The sequence below is a fragment of the Cricetulus griseus genome, chromosome 3, assembly GCF_003668045.3.
Source record: "Cricetulus griseus strain 17A/GY chromosome 3, alternate assembly CriGri-PICRH-1.0, whole genome shotgun sequence".
In the NCBI taxonomy this organism is placed as follows: Eukaryota; Metazoa; Chordata; class Mammalia; order Rodentia; family Cricetidae; genus Cricetulus; species Cricetulus griseus.
In genome coordinates this window covers 182346108-182365356 of record NC_048596.1, presented here as the reverse complement: position 1 = coordinate 182365356, position 19249 = coordinate 182346108, and the positions used below count along the sequence as shown (strand labels likewise).

Here is a 19249-nt window from a genome sequence, read left to right as displayed (position 1 = left end):
TAACACACTTATACTCTCTAGGCAATAGACTGGCAGACTTTTCACTTGGGAATCTAATTAACCTAAGGAAAGAGAACTACAGATAATGACCTCAAAGGTAAAAAAAAAAAAAAAAAAAAAAAAAAAAAAAAAAAAACCCTACAAGGAGGCCTGCAGTTAGCAAACATCACTTGTGGGGGGGGGGAGTGGAGGGGAGTATGAATATACGTGTGTGTGTGTGTGTGTGTGTGTGTGTGTGTGGTTTTTTTTGAGACAGGGTTTCTCTGTGTAGCTTTGGAGGCTGTCCTGGAACTCACTCTGTAGACCAGGCTGGACTCAAACTCACAGAGATCTGCCTGCCTCTGCCTCCCGAGTGCTGGGATCAAAGGCATGCACCACCACCACCCAGCCTAGAAAACATAATTTTGGTGCCCCATTTTAAGTAATAAGCAGGTAACAAAGATCACCACACAGCTGAGAAAAGCTTCAAAACTTAAAACAGTCAAAAGTCAGGCATAGTGGCACATGGCTCTAATCCCAACTATCCAGAGGCTAACATTGAGAATCTCAAACCTGAGGTATAGTGAGCTTCAAACCATCCTAAATAGCTGAGCAAAACCATGATTCAAGAAAAACAAAAAAGGAAAAACAAACAAACATGCCTACTTAAGATTAAATAAGAGCCAGGTGTGGCAACACAAGCCTATAATACTAAGGAAGCTGAGACAAAAGGAGTCTGTCTCAAAGGAATAAGGAGCATGGTAAAATAGACTGCCACCATCCTCCTCTAGCTTCTGGACATGTACATACACAAACATAAACAAATAAGCAAATAAGAAAAATTGTTAAAAATTACATTATAGTTTGAATCAGAAAAGAATATTGCAATAGAAAATAAGAAAAAATAATTTATTCCCATAGTTCCATTAATAAACAGCTGTATGACTAGCAGCAGTGGTGCACACCTTTAATCCCAGCACTTGGTAGGCAGAAGCAGGAGGATCTCTATGAGTTCGGGCCAGCCTGGTCTGCAGAGCTAGTTCCAGAACATCCAGGTCTACACAAAGAAACCCTGTCTCAAAAAACAAAACAAGGCAATTCACATAAAGCATTCAACCAGGTTTGGTGGCACACATCTGTAATCCCAGAACTCTGCAGGAAAAGCCAAAAGGACTACTGCCAAATTCAACACCACCAACTGGTTTATATAACAAGCTCCAGGCCAGCATGGACATTCAGAGTGAGACACTGCCTCAAAAAAAAAAGTGAAAAGCTACATAAAAAGACACAAACCTCTGGCCTACACACACACACACACACACACACACACACACACACACACACACACACACACACACGTACATGTGTATCAGCACACATACAGCATGCATACACATACACCAATAGTGATATACGTCTGTAGTTTCAGCTACTCAGGAAAAGGCCAAACTGCTTGAGTCCAGGAGCTCACCATGAGACTGGGTCACATAAAAAGATAAAAAGACACTATCTTTAGAAATAAGCAGGGCTACAGAGATAACTAAGTGATGTCTTTGGAGGTCAGAAGAGGGCACTGGAACCCCTGGAACTGAAGTTACAGATGGCTGTAAGCCACCATGTGGGTGCTGGGAATAGAACCTGAGTCCTCTTCAAGAGCAACAAGTACTCTTAACTGCTGAGCCATCTCTCCAATACCTGCTGCCCCCCTTATTTTTCCTTTTCTTTTCTATGAAGAATCGAATTTACTTAGGGTTACCAGAGGCAGGAGTGAGAAATTATTTAATGGAACATGGGCAACTTACCACAAGTGACACTATGTAAGGAGGCATAAAGTCTCATGAGTATTTCCACTTGCAATATTATTTTCTAAAGTGAGCATTTTTCCTATCCTGTCATTTTAAAGAGCTTTTGAGTATTATTATTATTATGACTTATTATTATCATTATTGAGACAGGGTCTCACTAAGTAGACCAGGCTGGATTTGAACACACAGAGATCCACCTGCTTCTGTTTCTTGAGTGCTAGGATTAAAGACATGAACCACCACATCCAGACTGAGTGTTGATTTTTAAAGATTTTATTGTGGAAATTTAAAAACAAACATAAAGGCAGACAACATTATACTTAGTTCAATATAACCACCTTCTAGCTTTAATAATTTCTGAATGACATCTAAGCATAGGAGCTCATGCCTGTCATCCCATTTGGGAGCTTGAGGCAAATGTTCCCAGGCCATGGTCAGGTCCTGTCTAGGAAAAATAATGAAAAATGTGAGAATCTGAACCAGACATAGTGACACACACCTTTAATGCCAGCACTCAGGAGGCAGAGGCAGACTGATGTCTGTTGAGTTTGAGGCCAGTCTGGTCTACACAGTTGCAGGACAACCAGGGCTATGTAGAAAGATCCCACCTCAATACACACATATATAACTCTAAAATTAATCCAACTTTAGAACTCATATAATTCTATCCATTTTTTTGATTATGATAAAGAGTATCATAACTAAACCCATGCCAACACTGCCTGGATGACCAGGAACTGGAGGATAGCTAACAGACCTAGGATAGCACCAAACACAGCTATCTTCCTCTACCCCCCAAAAAACCAATAAAATGATTCCTAATGATGTTCTGCTACACTCATAGATTGGTGACTAGTCCAGTTATCTATCATCAGAGAGGCTGCCTCCTGCAGCTGACAGGAGCAGATTTAGAAAACCACAGAAAACATTAGGTGGAGAGCAAGGTTGGAAGTCTCCATTGGGTCCCTCCCCTTGGAGCTCAAATAACACTACAGAAAAGGGGAGAAGAACTGTGGGAGTCAGAGGGGTCAAGGATGTCGGGAGCACATGGCCTACAGAATTATCTAAGCTGGTTTCACAGGGGCTCACAGAGACTGAAGTGGCAATTGCAGAGCCTACGTGGGTCTGTGCTAGGTCCTCTGTATGTATGTTATGATTATTGGCATGGTGTTTTGGGATGACACCAGACAGTGGGGTATCTCTGATTCTTTTGCCTGCTTTTGGGACCCCTTTCCTCCTGGGTTGCCTCAACCAGCCTTGATGTAAGAGTTTGTACCTGGTCTTATTGTATTTTGTTACACCATGTTTGGCTGATGTCTCTGGGAGGCCTGCTCTTTTCTGGGGGAGTGGGTGGACTTGGGGAAAACAGGAGGTGATAGGGGACCAGGAGGAGTGGAGGGAGAAGCTGCCATAGGGATGTACTGTATGAAGAATAAAAATTAAAAATAAAAAAGTAAAGCTGATAAAAAATTTATCTCAACTTATTAAATACAAAAGAAATACAAAATCCTAAAGCACTAAACAAAAAAACAAAAAATCAGGAGGTGCAAAGGTTTGACAAAGGATCTCACACTAAAACCCAGACTGACCTAAAACTTACCATGAAGCCAAGGTCAGACTCAAACTCACAGCAGTCCTCTAGCCTGAGCCTCTCAAATACTAGACTTGCAGGATGAAACCATCAGGCTTAGCTGAAATGTATGTTTTAGATGCAAGAGCCCTTACCTGTTGCTAGCAGCAAGATATATTGGAGCTGTACATTTTATAGGAAATGAAATTTTAAGTTGCTTCTTAAGTGTGTCAGGGATTTTCAGGCTTTCATTAAATTACAGATCCTTTTCACACACAAATATCAGTGTGTTAACTAGAACTGTGCAAACAAATTTTAGCTTAAGGTGAGCTATCAATTCATAGGCTATCTTACTTAAATTTGATAGCTCCAATTGTTTCTCTTGCCCAAAGCTTGCCAACTACAAGCAAACAGGAAAATCATATAAATATGTACACATAAAAAGCTTGCTCTTATTTGTGTCTCTTTCAAGTCTCCCTAAATAAAATTCATTCCTTTGTTACTTGAACCTCATATGGCATGTCAGGGCAAATTTGATGACTTGGATTCAGTTTTAGAAGCCAGGCTTACTGCCAAGTTTGCTGTGTCTATTCTCCTTACCCACTAGGATAGCTTTAAACAACACCTTCCTTATTCATGTTACTGCTATGACCAAACTAGAGCATACTATCAAGTAGGGCTCAACCTACTCAGGTTTCCTACCTCTTAGGAGTAATGTGATTACCTTCACTATATTATAGCCTCCTCAGCCCCACCTCTACTTAATAAAATATTTTGTTTGTTTTTTGTTTTTCTTCAAGATAGGGTTTCTCTGTGTAGCTTTGGATATTAATATTCTCCTGTCCTGGAACTCACTCTGTAGACCAGGCTGGCCTCAAACTCCCAAAAATCTGCCTGCATCTGCCTCCCAAGTGCTGGCATTAAAGGCTATGCTACCAACGGCTGGCTGGTAGTTGGAAATATTTTATTTTGGCTGAGCAATGGTGGCAGGCAGCCTTGTCTATAAAGTGAGTTCCAGGACAGCCAGGACTGTTACACAGAGGAAACCCTGGAGCAGGGGTTCTGTGTATCTGGTTTATCATTCCCTAGCATATGAAAATATTAACTATACACTCACACACACGCGCCTACACACACACTCCAATTAATAAGCTTAAAAATATATTTTATTATGTGTGCATACATTTGTGTGTATGCAAAAACACATGTTTGAAGGTACCCTTGAAGACCAGGAAGGATATTGAATCCCCACAAACTGAAGTTACAGGTGGCTGCAAATTTTTCATATGGAGCCAAACCCCAGTCATCTGCAAAAGCATTAAGCACTCTTAATCACTGAGCCATCTCTTCCAGTCCTTAATATCAGTTTTTATGATTGAAGAAAAGCAAACAGTATAATTTCTCTTCAAAAATGTCCTTATAATTATACTTAACTGGAAAAAAGAAAGCAAACCTCAAAAGCAGAGTTTGGACTATGCCATAAAAATAACTATGATTTTAGGGATATTTTATGGATGCTGCTGAAAGGTAAGTCATTAACAGTAAGTAGATTCTGGGGTAGTGATACAGTTTAGTTAGTAGAGAGTGCTTGTCTAAAATACAGGAGGCTCTGGGCTCAATCTCTAGTACCACATTAAGTGTGGCAGCACACACCTGTATCCTCATCCCTCTAAAACAGGAGGATCAGAAGTTCAAAGCCAATTTATATAAAAAGAAAAAGAAAAGTTCAAAGTCATCTTTAGTATACAAGTTCAATACCATCCAAGGATACATGAGATCCTGTCTCAAGAAAAAAAAAGGGGGGTGATTTAAGTTGATTCTGATGTACCCCAGGCTAGCTTGAAATGGATATGTTGCTAAAACTAGCCTTGAACTTTTGATCCTCTTCTTTCACCTAAGTTTTATTTTTATATTATTCTATAAAACACTACAGTAAAATCTCTACTAATATTTCAGAATATATGCTAAAATATCTCTTCTGTATTAGCAAATGGGAAGACCTTAGGAAATACAGGAATAACAAAGCTCTTAACATTGTACTTCTAGGTTTGGCATGATAGTGCATGCCTATAATCCTAACATTTGGGAAGCTAAGGCAGGATTAAGAAATGGGGCCTGGAGAAATGGCTCAGAGGTTAAGAGCACTGAGTGCTCTTCCAGAGGTCCTGAGTTCAATTCCCAGCAAGACATGGTGGCTCACAACCATCCTTTATGAGATCTGGTGCCCTCTTCTAGTGTACAGATATACATGGAAGCAGAATGTTGTATACATAATAAATAAATAAAATCTTAAAAAGAAAAGGAAAAGAAATGAAGGGCAGCCAGTCGATGATGGCACAAGCCTTTAATCCCAGCACTGGGGAGGCATAAACTGGAGGATCTGTGAGTTCAAGACCAGCCCTGGTCTACAGAGTGAGTTCCAGTACAGGCTCCAAACCAAAGTTACAGAGAAATCCTGTCTGGGGGAAAAAAAAAAAGACCTGAAGGGCACTGGGTAGTGGTGGTGCACTTCAATCCCAGCACTCAGGAGGCAGAGACAGGAGGATCTCTGTGAATTTGAATTTGAGGCTAGTCTGACAAAGTGAGCTCCAGGACAGCCAGGGCTACACACAGAAACCCTGTCTTGAAAGAGCCCCCCCCCAAAAAAAGTCTCTTTTTTAAAGAACTGTAGGGCAAAATTGATTTGGTTTCCCTTACCTTTAATCCCAGCACTGGGGAGGAAGAGACAAGTGGATCCCTGAGTTACAAGCTAGCCTGGTCTACAGAGCAAGTTCCAGGATAGTTACATAGAGAAACCCTATTATCAAAAACAAAACAAAGAAACAAACAAAAATCCCCAAAATAAAAAAGCCAGTAGTTGCACACGGCTTCAATCTCAACACTTGGGAGGCACAAGTGGTCAGATCTCTGTGAGTTCTAGGCCAGCCTGGTCTACAGAGTCAATTCCAGGACAGATTCCAAAGCTACATAGAGAATCGCTGTCCCAGCTCAAAAGAAGAATTGAAGTACAGTCTGGGCTACATTTTCTCAAAAGATAAAGAAAAAAATAATGGAACACCAGTATTCACCTTGATTTCCTGATTGTGAAATAATGTAACCAGCAGCCATCTTGGCTACCACAGCTAACCTTCCCTGCCATAATGAACAGTATTCCCTAAAAACATGAACAAAGTAAATCCTCCCTCAAGTTAGATTATTTCTGAGTATTTGGTCACAACAATGGGGAAATTTCCTTTGAAGTAGGAAACTGAACTATGAACTCTGAAGTACTCTGCTTCAGTTCTCTGAGATACTACCTGAGAATGCTTGAGAAAGGGATGAAGATGCTTGTCAAAACCACCTGAACTGGAGGAACTTAACAAGAAGCCTCAAGACAATAAAGGATAGGGCATGCTCTAACTCCTACAGAGAAGCAGCAGATAATGAAGACTGCTCTAAAATTAACACAATGTGGGGCCTTTCTACCTTTGTAACTACTGAGAAAGTCACTATCTCCAGGAACCCATCTACTATCATTGTGAAATATTTTACAGAAGAATTTTAACCTATCTCTGGAAGGTTGCAGCTATAAGAAGAAAGCTCTCTGAAGACTGGTACAATTTTAAATTGTATTGCAAACTGAAGTAAAATCAGTAGCAGTAACATTACAGATGCGTTTTTAGAAATAAAAAGACTACAATATTGGTAAGAAAAACAAACAAAAATCAGACACACAAACCCAAGGCCCAGTCCCAAAACACAATGTGATGAAAACAAAAGACTGAGGGCCAGCCTGGTATCTCAGCAAGTAAAAGTGCTTGCCTCCAAGGCGACAAGCTGAGTTCAATTCCTAGAGCCTACAGAGTGGAAGGAGAGTACTGACACTCCCTCAAGTTGTCTCGGTCCTCAAAACACAAACTGTAGCAGTGCATGCAGACACAAAAAACATTTTAAAAATTTAAAGATAAACATAGGATTTTGTTTTGTCTTGTTGGTTTCTTATTTTTAAAATTACTGTATGTATGTATGTATGTCTGATGCATTAGTGTAGGCATATCACAGCATGCATATGGACATATGGAGGTCAGAACCTTGGAAATCAGGTCTTTCCTTACATCTTTACAGGGAGTTCAGGGTTTTCAGACTTGAAACCCAGGTCTTCAGACTTGCATAACAGTCCTTATATTACTGGTTTCTGGAAACAGAATTTCAGGTAGCCCAGGATGGCCTCAAACTTTGTATCTAATAATTACAGGCTTATCTTGAACTCCTGATCCACCCCGCTTCCACTATCCAAGTGCTAGGGTTACAGGTATACATCATCATGCCTGACATTAACTGAATTTATTTATCTGTCTATTTATTTGTTTAGTCAGCTCGCTCATTCATTCATTCATTCATTCATTCATTCAGTTAGCTTAAGGCAGGGTTTCTCTGTATAGATAGGCCTGGCTGTCCTGGAACTTGCTCTGTAGATTAGACCGGCCTGGAACTCAGAGATCTACCTGCCTCTGCCTCCTGAGTGCTTGGATTAAAGGTGAGTGCCACCACTGCCCAGACAGATCAATTTTTGTTTGTTTGTTTTGTTTTTTGAGACAGGGTTTCTCTGTATTGCTTTGGAGCCTGTCTTGGAACTCTGTAGACCAGACTGGCCTCAAACTCAGAGATCTGTCTGCCTCTGCCTTCCGGAGTGCTAGGATTAAAGGCATATGCCACCAACAGCCAGTTTAGATCAATGTTTTTAACAAAGCAATTACCACTCTTACTTTTTTCCCCCTGGGTTTTCCTCATACTCACTAAAATACACTTACTTATCTCTACCACACAACTTTGCTAGTATCCTTAGGAGCAGCTTCCATCCCCATCAAGAAAAGTGTGAAACAAACAGTGCATGATGGTCCACACCTGTAATCCCAGCACTAGAGAATAATCCAAGCCTACGACAGCTTGGACAGCTTGGACTATACGAGACCCTTTCTCAAAAAATTAAAAATAAATCAAAAATGTAAATTATAATAAAAATAATAAAACAGCTAAGCTTGGTGATAACACTCCCTTAATCCCAGTACTTGAGGAGCAAAGGCAGGAGAATCTCTATGAGTTCCTGACTAACCTGGTCTACATGGTGAGTTCCAGGCCAGCTAGGATTACAAAGTGAGACCCTATCTTAAAGGAACTAAATAAATAAAGCTAAGAAAAATGGTGCAAGCTTGTAATCCCTGTACTTGGGAAGTGGAGGCAGCAGGATCAGGAGTTCAAGATCAGTTTTGGTTAGATAGCCCAGATTGGCATACACAAGACCCTACCTCAAAACAAAACAAACACACAAAAGCGTAATATTAAACTATTATTTCAAGTAAACAGTGAAATGTTAACCACTGATTCAATTACTCAATACATACTCTCACTGCATACAAGTCTACAGAAAAATCTAGCCTATGGTATGAAAATATGTATTAGCAGCAATCAAATTCTCTTCTACAATACCTAATAAATGAGCTGTACAAATATTACAGAAAATCATAATAAACTTCCCTTTTTTCATCTAATTATACTTGTATGATCATTGAATGAATCTCGCTTCAAAATAGGGCTCGCCAGAAGGCTTAGAGGCGTAAGACTGCTATCAAGCCTGAAAACCTGACTTTTAACCCTGAAACTCACACAGTGGAAAAAGAGAACTGATTCCCAAGTTGTCTTTTGACCCCCACATGCATCACACACACACACAAAGTAAATGTACCAATAATTTTTTTTTTTTTTAAATAAGGTCTATGTATCTATGTAGCCCTGCTTGTCCTGGAACTCCACTGTGGAGACCAGGGTGGCCTTGAATTTACAGAGATCCTCCTGCCTCTGGCTTCTGAATGTTGGGATTACAGGTGTGTATAGCCATGCCCAGAATTTTTTAAAAAAAGTAATGAAACTGGAGTGAAGAGAGACAGCTCAGCAGTTAAGAGCTCAGAGTACTGACTGCTCTTCCATAGAACCTGGATTAGATTCCCATGACCTACACAGTGGCTTATGACCATCTGTAACTCCAATCCCACTTCTGGCTTCTGAGAGCACTGCTTGTATATAGAGCACAGATATACACACAAACATCCATATATAATATGTTAAAAAAAAAAAACTCTTAAAGAATAAAATAAAAATACCTAAGACCAAATACTCCAACTCATGTCAGTTTTGTGGGGTTTTTTTGTTTTGTTTTTTAAGATTTTATTACTTTAAATTGTGTGGGTATGGTCATGTGAGTGCAGGCACCTACAGAGGCCAAAGGTGTGAGACCTCCCTGGAGCTGGAATTACAAGCAGTTGTGAGTTTTGTGACATGTGTATTACCCCATTTACAATGGACTAAACAAAAGCATTTAGTGAAAATAATAACTGAGCTGGGCATGGTGGCACAGTTCTGCCATCCTGGCATAAGGGACACTGACAGAAGGTTATAAATTCAAGACCAGCTTGGACTACATGATAAGACTGTACCCAAAAAATAAAAACTGGGACATTAGAAGATAATTTATCAAAGAGACAGTAAATTATATTGACAGCACTGACAGAGCACTACCCAAAGTAAATTACAGCCAAAGACTCTATCTAGGAAAAACCCCTCAAGTTTACACATGAAAAACCTGTGTAGTAGGTGTGGCTAAGACAGGAAAACTACCATGAGTTTGAGAATAGCCTGAGCTATTCATATTTGAGGGGATTATGTAAATTTCTTGCATAAATACATTATATGGCAAAGATATTTCTTCTCATCAAAAACAGCAGTAGATAAAATATTATACTGAATGTAGCATGCATTTCTTCTGGTGATTCTCATTTTGGACTAAAAATATTTAATGAATTTCGGGGCTAGAAACATAGCTCAACAATTATGAGGATCCACAATGGGTGGTTCACAACTGCCTATAACTGCAGCAAGGTGGGAGATAGATAGAGACTGTATTGTTTAGGGCTCACTGGCCACCAGCATAGCTTCAGGTTCAGTGAAAGACACTGACTTCAAGGGAATAATATAGAATGATAAAGCGGAACACTGCACTTCCTCCTCTGGCCTCCATGTGTACACATGGACACATGGACACACAGACACACACACACACACACACACACACACACACACACACAGACACACACACACTCCAAAGCATACACACAAAAACTTTGAGTGAGTTCAAGCTTATGTTTTGTGGGACCTTGTCTCAAATAAACTGAAATTGAATAGGTACATGTGGTAAGACATGCTTATAATTCTACCATTTGGGAAGTAGAAATAGGAGGATCACATGAAATGGTTCCAAGATCATCCTCCAGTATATAGTGAGAGGACAGCTAGGAGATAATATAGGAAGACCTTGTCTAAATAAATAGGATGGAGAGAGAATTCAGTAGGTAAAGCCCTTGCATCACAAGTATTAGGACCTAAGGTTGGTTCCCAGAACCAAATTTAAAATGCTGGGTGTGACCTCAGCATTGGAGAGGCAGAGACACAAGGATCCCCGGGGTTCACTAGATAGATAAATCTAATTGGTAAGCTCCAGACCAATGAAGAGACCTATGCCAAAACAGGAGGGCAATGTTACTGAGAATGACACCTGAGGATGACCTGTAACTTGCACATTACAAGTTCACACCCACATATGTATGCACACACACAAAAACAAACTGAATTTTAAGATAACAATTAGAACAGCAAACTAAACCAGAGAGCTGCAAACAATACATTGGAATACTAGAAGCTGTTCTTCATAATAATGGAATGCACTAAACATAGGTGGTTTTTATTGTTTATTGGTTTTCTGAGCAAGATCTTACCATATAGTTCTGGATAGCCTGGAATTCTCTACATAAACCACATTAGCCTCAAAATTGTTATGGTCTGCCTGCCTCTACCTCCTCTGAAGTACCTGGATTACAAACACAACACTGAGTTACATTAAATACTTTGCCTGACACCCCACATTAATGTTTCTAAAATCTCTACTTACTGGGATATATGAAGCTAGATACTAGGAAAAAGTTTAACAAAATAGTTTGATATTAAAAAAAAAGAAAAAATGACTGTCCTGGAAGTCTCTATGTAGATCAGGCTGGCCTTGAACTCTGAGAGATCTCCACCTACCTCTGCTTCCCAAGGGCTGGGGGATTCAAGGTGTTTGCCACCATGTTCAGCCTTCACAAAGAATTTTTCAAAAGCCTTTTCACTGTATGGAAATTTCAATGTGCTCTATCTATTCTCAAACCTTCTGAGAAAGGTAGAACCAATGTAGGCCAAAATTACCAAGATTTACTATCTTATGGAACAGCCAAAGAACCAAAACAATACTAATTACCATGAAAAAAAAAGTATTGATTTAACACTTAAGTGGCATTACTCATTAAAATTCAACAACTGTGTTAAATAAAACAGCTGAGGGTGGTGTCTTACTTCAGTTATCCCAGTACTCTGAGGATGAAGCAGGAAGAATGCTTCCATTTTGAGGCCAGCCTGGGCTATGTAGTGAGTTCTAGGCTAGCCTGTGATACATAGTGAAACAATGTCTCAATAAAATACAAAAGCAAAAAGTTTTATTTTTTTCATATGAATTTCACCATAATGGGAAACAATTTTTTTGTTTGTTTTGAGACAGGGTTTCTTTGTGTAACAGCCCTGACGAGGCTAGCCTCCAACTCACAGAGATGGCCTGCCTCCTGAGTGCTGGGACTAAAGGTGTGCACCACCCTGTTGGAAACAAATATTTTTAAGAAACACTGAATATGGTGGCACATGCCTCCAATCCAAGCAGTTGGAAGATGAGACAGGAGACCACTCGAAACTAGAGACTATCTAAGAAAGAAATGATAGAAAAACAAAAAAATGAAAGACAAGAGGAAGAAAACCTCCCAGAATATTTTAAAGTGGGCTTCTGATAAAAAAAAATAAAAATAAAACTGTTCATAACTACCTCTGGGAATTACAATTACAAATCAAGTTACAAGGCCGGGCAGTGGTGGCGTATGGCTTTAGTCCCAGGACTCGGGAGGTAGAGGCAGGTGGATCTCTGTGAGTTCGAGACCAGCCTGGTCTACAAGAGCTAGTTCCAGGACAGCCTCCAAAGCCACAGAGAAACCCTGTCTTGAAAAACCAAAAAAAAAAAAAAAAAAAAAAAAACCAAATCCAGTTACAAACTTCCTAAAAATTCACTCAAACAAGTTCTTTTTTTTTTTTTAAATCTCCATAATCTAAGTACAATTCAATGTCATCGTCTCAATACACCCCGCCGGGCCTGTTTCTTTTATCTAATTTATAGATGAAATTCAGTTTGCCTAATAATTCAGTTATTTGGGCTATGTGTCTTTTTCATCTATTTCCCAATTTCCTTCAGAAGCCCAGTACTTTTTGCATCAATGTAACAACACTACACAACTAAGTATCCAGTAGTGTCTTCAATATAAGCTTGGCTCAATTAATGTAAATGGCACTGAAAATAAACACAGCCAACACTTAACTATTATAATTATTTATTACATTGAAAAAGGCCATCTAATATATAAAGGCTGAAAAGGAACCAATAAAATAGGTAATGTATCACCTAGAGACTCAGCTTACAAAACAAAAATTCCTTCAAGGTAACTCTGGGAAACCAATCTACTGGACTTCAATATAATATGAACAACAGTTAGTAACTCACTAATACTGGAAAGAATAAACAGAGATACTCTTATACATCTTCTTTTCTAAGTTCTGTTACATATGTAATAGGGAAACTGAACTTAATGAACCACACCATTCCAAACCAGGTCACAGGAGAGCGTTAAGTCCCCAGTCATCATCCCGTTTCTATTTCCTGACTGGTCTGACCTGCAAGCATTATGGTGCCCGGCTTTAAAAAAATCTTCTGAGAAAACCTTTCTCTTAAAACAAAAGTTGACTTCTAGTACATTCTTGGGGGATTTAAGAAAAAAAAGCATCTTAACTTAAAAAAAAAATCTCCAGAAACACTTTGCTCAAGTAAAACCCAGTTTTCAGAAAAGTCCGTTATAATATACTTGAAATTAAGTGTAGAATATAAATTTGCAAAATGGAACAGTTTCTCAAATGTGTTGCTCTCCTAGCAAAGTAAATTTAAGAAAACATACGAATTTTAAAAGGTTCCTTCACTACAAGAGTACGTATCTTTCAAATAAAAAATTTCAGGAGCAACCTAAGAACAGCTAAGCGCGCTTACGCTAGCTTCTCGGGGACGTTTCCTCAGCACCACGCTGGCACGGCAGCAACAACCAGAAACCTCTTGGGGCTTTGGCCCGAACCCTCTGCCACCAAACTCCGGGCGTCTATCGGCCACTGGCCTCCCGGAGTCGAGTTCCCTGCGGCTTCGCTTCCAGCCAAGCCACTTCCACGTCGCCGCGAACCACACGCCTTCTCCTCCTCAAATTAAATCAGGCTTCACTCACCACACGCACGCACCAGGGGGGACCCGGGGAAAGGCGAGCCGGCGGGAGCGCGGGGAGGGCACGCTCCACAGTCCAGGATGGCCCAGTACCCACCTGCAGGCCGCGAGACCTGGGACACCGGCGCTGGTGCCCCGTCCTCGCCAAAGACGAGTTTGAAGTCGAGCTCGTCGTGGGCGCCACAGTTTGCAGTAGTCATCGGCGTGGCCCCGGGTGCTGCGGCTCCTCCTCAGGCGGCCGCGGCGGCTCCTCAGCGCCGCTTCATGCTGGGCCGCGCCGGCCAGGAGGTCGCGGCTCCACAGCAAACTTTCCGGGCGGGGCCCGCGAAGCCGAGCGTTCCGTTCCGTTCCGACCTAGAAAGCTGGCCGAGCGCCCCGCCGCACCAGGAGCCGCCTCCGCCTCCGCCGCCAGTCGAGGGTGCCTAGCCTAACAGCCACGGTCGCCTCAACCAAGGTTCCCCGCCCCCCCTCCCACAGCCGACTGCACTGCCGCCACCGCCGCCGCCGCGGGCGCGCTCCAGCGCCCAGCAGCGCGCCCAGCCCCGCCCCGCCCCCCGCCGCGCTCCCATCCGACGGGGCGGCCCATAGGCCGCAGGCTCCGCTGACAGTCATGGGCCCCGCCTCCTCACAGGCCTATCGCGTGAATCCTCGGCAAGGAGGAAGTCACGTGAACAAGGAGCTGTGGAGCCCTGCTCCCTCTCGGGAGTTGTAGTTAGTCTATTTCTTCCGCAATTTCTAAGATGAGTGTAGGGACCAATTGCGTTGTCTAATTAGATTGGGAACCCACCATAGGCCAATTGGAGACCGTCCCTTTCCCCGTTGGGCGGAACTCCCGTCGAGGAAGGGGCAGTAGAACCCTAGGGTCCTGGGTATCCTGGTATTTGCCCTCACCGAGGTCTTTCCTCCTCGTTTAAAGAAGATGCATCAGACCATGTCAGGGTTACTTATATACTTATACACCACTCATTCCCTCATCCCTCCATACCAACTTCAGTGGCGAAGTCTCGAGAGGTCAGGGATCGGCTCGAGCTTCTAGGGAAATTTAGGTGAAGCTGAAAGAAACCTTGAGAGACAAGTCTAGAGTTGATTCAGATCCACCCCTGTGGTCGCCCCACCCCACCCCCGCTTCAATGGCAGTGCCTTTGTCCCCACTAGCCGGCCCAGATACTGATCTCTTGAGAGAGAACACAGTGCATTCTAGGTTTCACTTAAAACAGGGGCCAGAGCTGGTCCCCGATGGAAGTTGAGCATTCACAGAGGAAAGGCCCCTTGACTTCTGCGTCCCCGTACACAACCACGAAACTGAGAGGTATTGTGACACGGAGCGAATGACCACATATGGGAAGTGACACTGTCAAAAGAACCCATTTTCAATTTTGGCTCCACCCCAAAGAGCCCACCTGCCCCTGTGAAACAGGGGATGGCCCAAAACATCATACCTTGGAGTCTGGGGACTCAATCATGTTTACTTGGGGCATGATTAAGAGAGGGAGTTGGGGTCGGGCTTTGAGCGTTGGTGGCACACACCTTTACTCCCAGCACTCTGGAGGCAGAGGCAGGAGGATCTCTGTGAGTTCGAGGTCAGCCTGGTCTACCAAGTGAGTTCCAGGACAGGCTCCAAAACAATACAGAGAAACCCTGTCTCGAAACCTGCCCCTCAGAGAAAGAGAGGGAGGGAGGGAGTTGGGAGAAGCCAATCACACCCTCCCCCCAGCACATCTCATACTACTCACAAAAAGCCCCTGGGAGAATGTGACAAAGATAAGCTCCTGGCAAAGATCTCGGTATCTCAGTGATTCCTGGGCTACTCGTGAGGCCCAACTAAGCCTAGGTTCAGAAGAGCAAGGAATGTTCTGAGACTGTGAGCCATTCATCTTAGACTGGTTCATTCCTGCTCAGGGCTTTAACCCAGTACTTATACAGGACCTGGAGATACAGAGATAATCTCCCTTCAGGGTTAGGAAAGAGGAATAGCAAATATATAATTACTGTGCGAAGAGATTAGAGCTATGGTAGGAGCTCTGAGGACATTCACCACCCACCCACACACCCAAAACTACAGGGCCTCATAGGCTAGTAGGATCTGGAGAGCCAGACAAAAGATGAGCAAAGTTTGTTCCAGAAAGAGAACAGTGGGCAGTAGTTAAAGGTGACTCTGAGAGGGAGGGCAGAGTACAATAGGTCACTGTGTGATGTTTGGACTTTATCCTGAGGACAGTAGGGACACACAAGGGTTTAAAGCAGGAGACTAACATAGTCAGTTCTATATGGAACACTTGGCTGCAGACATTAAAAGCAGCAGAACAGAAAGCAATCAGGCCTAGTGGCAACTGCCCATAATCCCAGCACTTGAAAGGTGAAGGCAAAAAAATCTGGAGCTCAAGGTCATTCTGTGTTACATAGTAAGTCTGAGGACAACTTGGGGGTACATAAGGTCCTGTTTCAAAACAAACAAACAAGAAATGCAGACAGAATTAACATATTAGATGGGTGAAAATACTTCACAAAAAGCTCTCCTGCCTTATGAGAGTCTAACCTAAAGATTATGAAACTAGGAGAACAAATGCTACATCAGCTCTGCAACCTTTTGTTCGAGGCAGGCTATATAGGTGTACCAACTAGTTCACATGATCCTACTGTTATTCTTTTGCTTAAATTTGAAATAAGGGCGCAAGATCAGACATGAGACTAAGAGAATACATTACCAGTTTATTATAGGCCCAGCAGAGTAGAGAGACTAAGAGAGAAGAGGAACAGGGTTAATGGCTGACCGCCATGGCCAGTCTCGAGAGAGAGGCAGTGAAAGTGTACGAGAAGAGGCAGAGAGAAGAGAAGAGGAGAGAGGGGAGGGGAGAGGAGGGGAGGGGAGAGGGAGAGGAGAGAGGAGAGGGAGAGGAGAGGAGAGAGAGAGAGAGAGGAGAGGAGAGGAGAGGAGAGGAGGAGAGGAGAGGAGAGAGGAGAGGAGAGGAGAGGAGAGAGGAGAGGAGAGAGAGAGAGAGAGGAGAGGAGAGGAGAGGAGAGGAGAGGAGAGGAGAGGAGAGGAGAGGAGAGGAGAGGAGAGGAGAGGAGAGGAGAGGAGGTGGGCAGAGAGAGAAGAGGGGAGGAGAGGAGAGAAGAGAGCATAAGTGGGCAGGGGTCTATTTTTTAAAGGGGTCCTCTACACCTTCGTGTAGACTTAGTTCCCATGGAACCCTGGGCTGACCAGGGTACTGCCTGAGTGGATTCTGCCAGGTAACAGAGGCAGGCCAGCATAATGCCTGAACTTTTCAACTACTATCCTACAAGGTCCCCAAATTTTGGTCAGCTTACTTCCATCTCCCCATTAGGCTCACAGCAACTTCAGTCCCATTAGTAGACACACACTTAGAACTCAGACTAAGACAGTGGACCCGTCTACCCTCACTCCGCTATGACCACCTGAACCTGGGCTCAGCCCATTAGGCTAAGTAGAGACAGAGGAGCAGTGATTAACAATACTTGCTGTTCTTCCACAGGACCTGGATTTTGTTCCCAGCACCGACATGCTGACTCACAACCATGTAACTTCCAAGGGATCTGATGCCCTTTTCTGGATTGACAGGCACAAGGCACACATGTAGTACACATAAATAAAAGTAGGCAAAACACTCATGTGCATAAAGCCAAAATAAATAAATCTTTAAAAAAAATCAAAATCTGGCTAGGGAGGCAGAATGTAGACCCTGGCCTGTCAATTCCAACACTTCATAAGGGATCACAGAGAAGCTACAGATGGTAGCTTCTATCCATTTATTAAATGCTCAGCAATAGATCTTTTTTCCCAGTACTTGAGAATATCCAGAAAGGGGTCATGTTGTAGGGAAGGCTTCTGGTTTGGGGTAAACTAAGCCTCTAACACAGCGATAAAGGCTCAGCAGAGGTAAGAATCAATTGTAGGAAATGAGTCACTATCTTTGGTTAAAAAAAAAAAAAAAAGGTAGAGTGGACTGTGGGGGGCAGGGAGAGATCAAAATGGGATCCTGTAGGTCATGAAAATTCCCCCCAACACACACAAAGGCTCCCCTCCTCATATATGCATACTCTTTTCACTCTTCCCCGGCTAGGGCCAAAACTCCCCCGCCACACACAAAGCTCTTGCTCATCATCTATTCCATCTGCAGAACTTTTGGTGTGGGGGGATGCTGAAGATAGAAGTAGATAGAAGTTCAGAGTAGGCAGAGACTGTGGAGGGTCTCTGGAGTCAAAATAACCCTTTTTCTTTCCTCTGTTGCCAAAGGCCTGGCTATGGACTCTACTGCAAAAGCTCCTTCCATGCCTTGGAGCCATGGGATGGTACAGTTTAGCCCAGCCCAGTCTCTTGTTTCATACTAGAGAAAACCAGGAACCTTCAAGTTTAGAAATTCTTCCCCTCTGTGCCATATTAACATGCCCCCTACTCTAGACTCTAAACTCTTATTTTAGTTTGCTGTGCCTGCTCTCTACCCCCATGCCAATGCTGGCCATAGGGAAAAGGACTGCCCCTGAGCAGTTTTTCAGTTTGGATAGATAGGTTAAGACCAGTCAACTACAACCTCAAAACATTAGTTACTAAAGTCAGCATAAAGTCAGCAGAGAGTAATGAGAACCCAGGTCATCACTTTGTCTTCTCCTGCTAGACTAAGGATTCCCCACAAGTTGGAAGCCAGTGTGGTCTACATAACAAGTTTCAGGCCAGCTGGGCTATATAACAAACCCTTTTGGGGGGGCAGAATAATAATTGTCACTGAGGATGTAAGTCAGTTTACTGGCTGCTTTTGTGTGTCAACTTGACACAAGCTAAAGTCATCAGCAGTTGGAGCCTCATTTGAGGAAATGCCTCCATGAGATCCAGCTGTAAGGCATTTTATCATTTAGTGATCAATGGGGAAGGGCCCAGTCCATGGTGGGTGGTGCCACACCTCAGCTGCTGGTCCTGGGTTCTATAAGAAAGTGGGCTAAGCAAGCCAGGGGAAGCAAGCCAGTAAGCAGCACCCCTCCATAGCCTCTGCATCAGCTCCTGCCTCTAGGATCCTGCCCTGTTTGAGTTCCTGTCCTGACTTCCTTTAGTGATGAACAGCAATAAGCCCTCTCCTCTCCCAGCTTGCTTTTTGGCCATGGTACTTTGTTGAATCAATAGAAATCCTAACTAAGACAGTTACAAGACTGCATCCTGGATTCAATCCCCAGCACAGTATGAAGCTGGAAGTAAAAATAAACTCTAAAAAGAAAAATCTGTACAAGGGGTAACGAGATGGCACTTGCCACACAAGCCTGAGTTTGATCCCTGGAAACCAAGTAAGACAAATGACTCCACAAAGTCATCCTCTGCTATCCAGATGCATCACCCCACACACGTAATAAAGAATAAATAAAATATAAGTAAATAAAGTTAAAAGCTAGCTTGGACTGTACAAGATACTTTTTTTTTTTTTTTAAAAAAAAAAAGACCCTCATAATGTGATGTGCTAAGGAGAATAC

The 19249-nt window shown here is 42.7% G+C and overlaps 1 protein-coding gene across 6 annotated transcripts in view; it reads right to left on the bottom strand.

The window, feature by feature from the left end:
* Nfatc3 (nuclear factor of activated T cells 3) overlaps positions 1 to 14230 on the bottom strand; it is an 84809-nt gene extending 70579 nt beyond the window's left edge. For 4 of the 6 annotated variants that reach the window (XR_004769273.1, XM_027405891.2, XM_027405892.2 and 1 more), the window contains exon 1: positions 13872 to 14230. Coding sequence is in view for 5 of the 6 variants with exons in the window: in XM_027405891.2 (XP_027261692.1) it covers positions 13872 to 13974 (103 nt within the window). In the remaining variant the exon portion in view is untranslated. The remainder of the gene's footprint in view (positions 1 to 13871) is intronic. The other 2 variants (XM_027405893.2, XM_027405895.2) reach the window with 1 other exon arrangement.
* Between the last annotated feature and the right edge of the window lie 5019 nt (positions 14231 to 19249).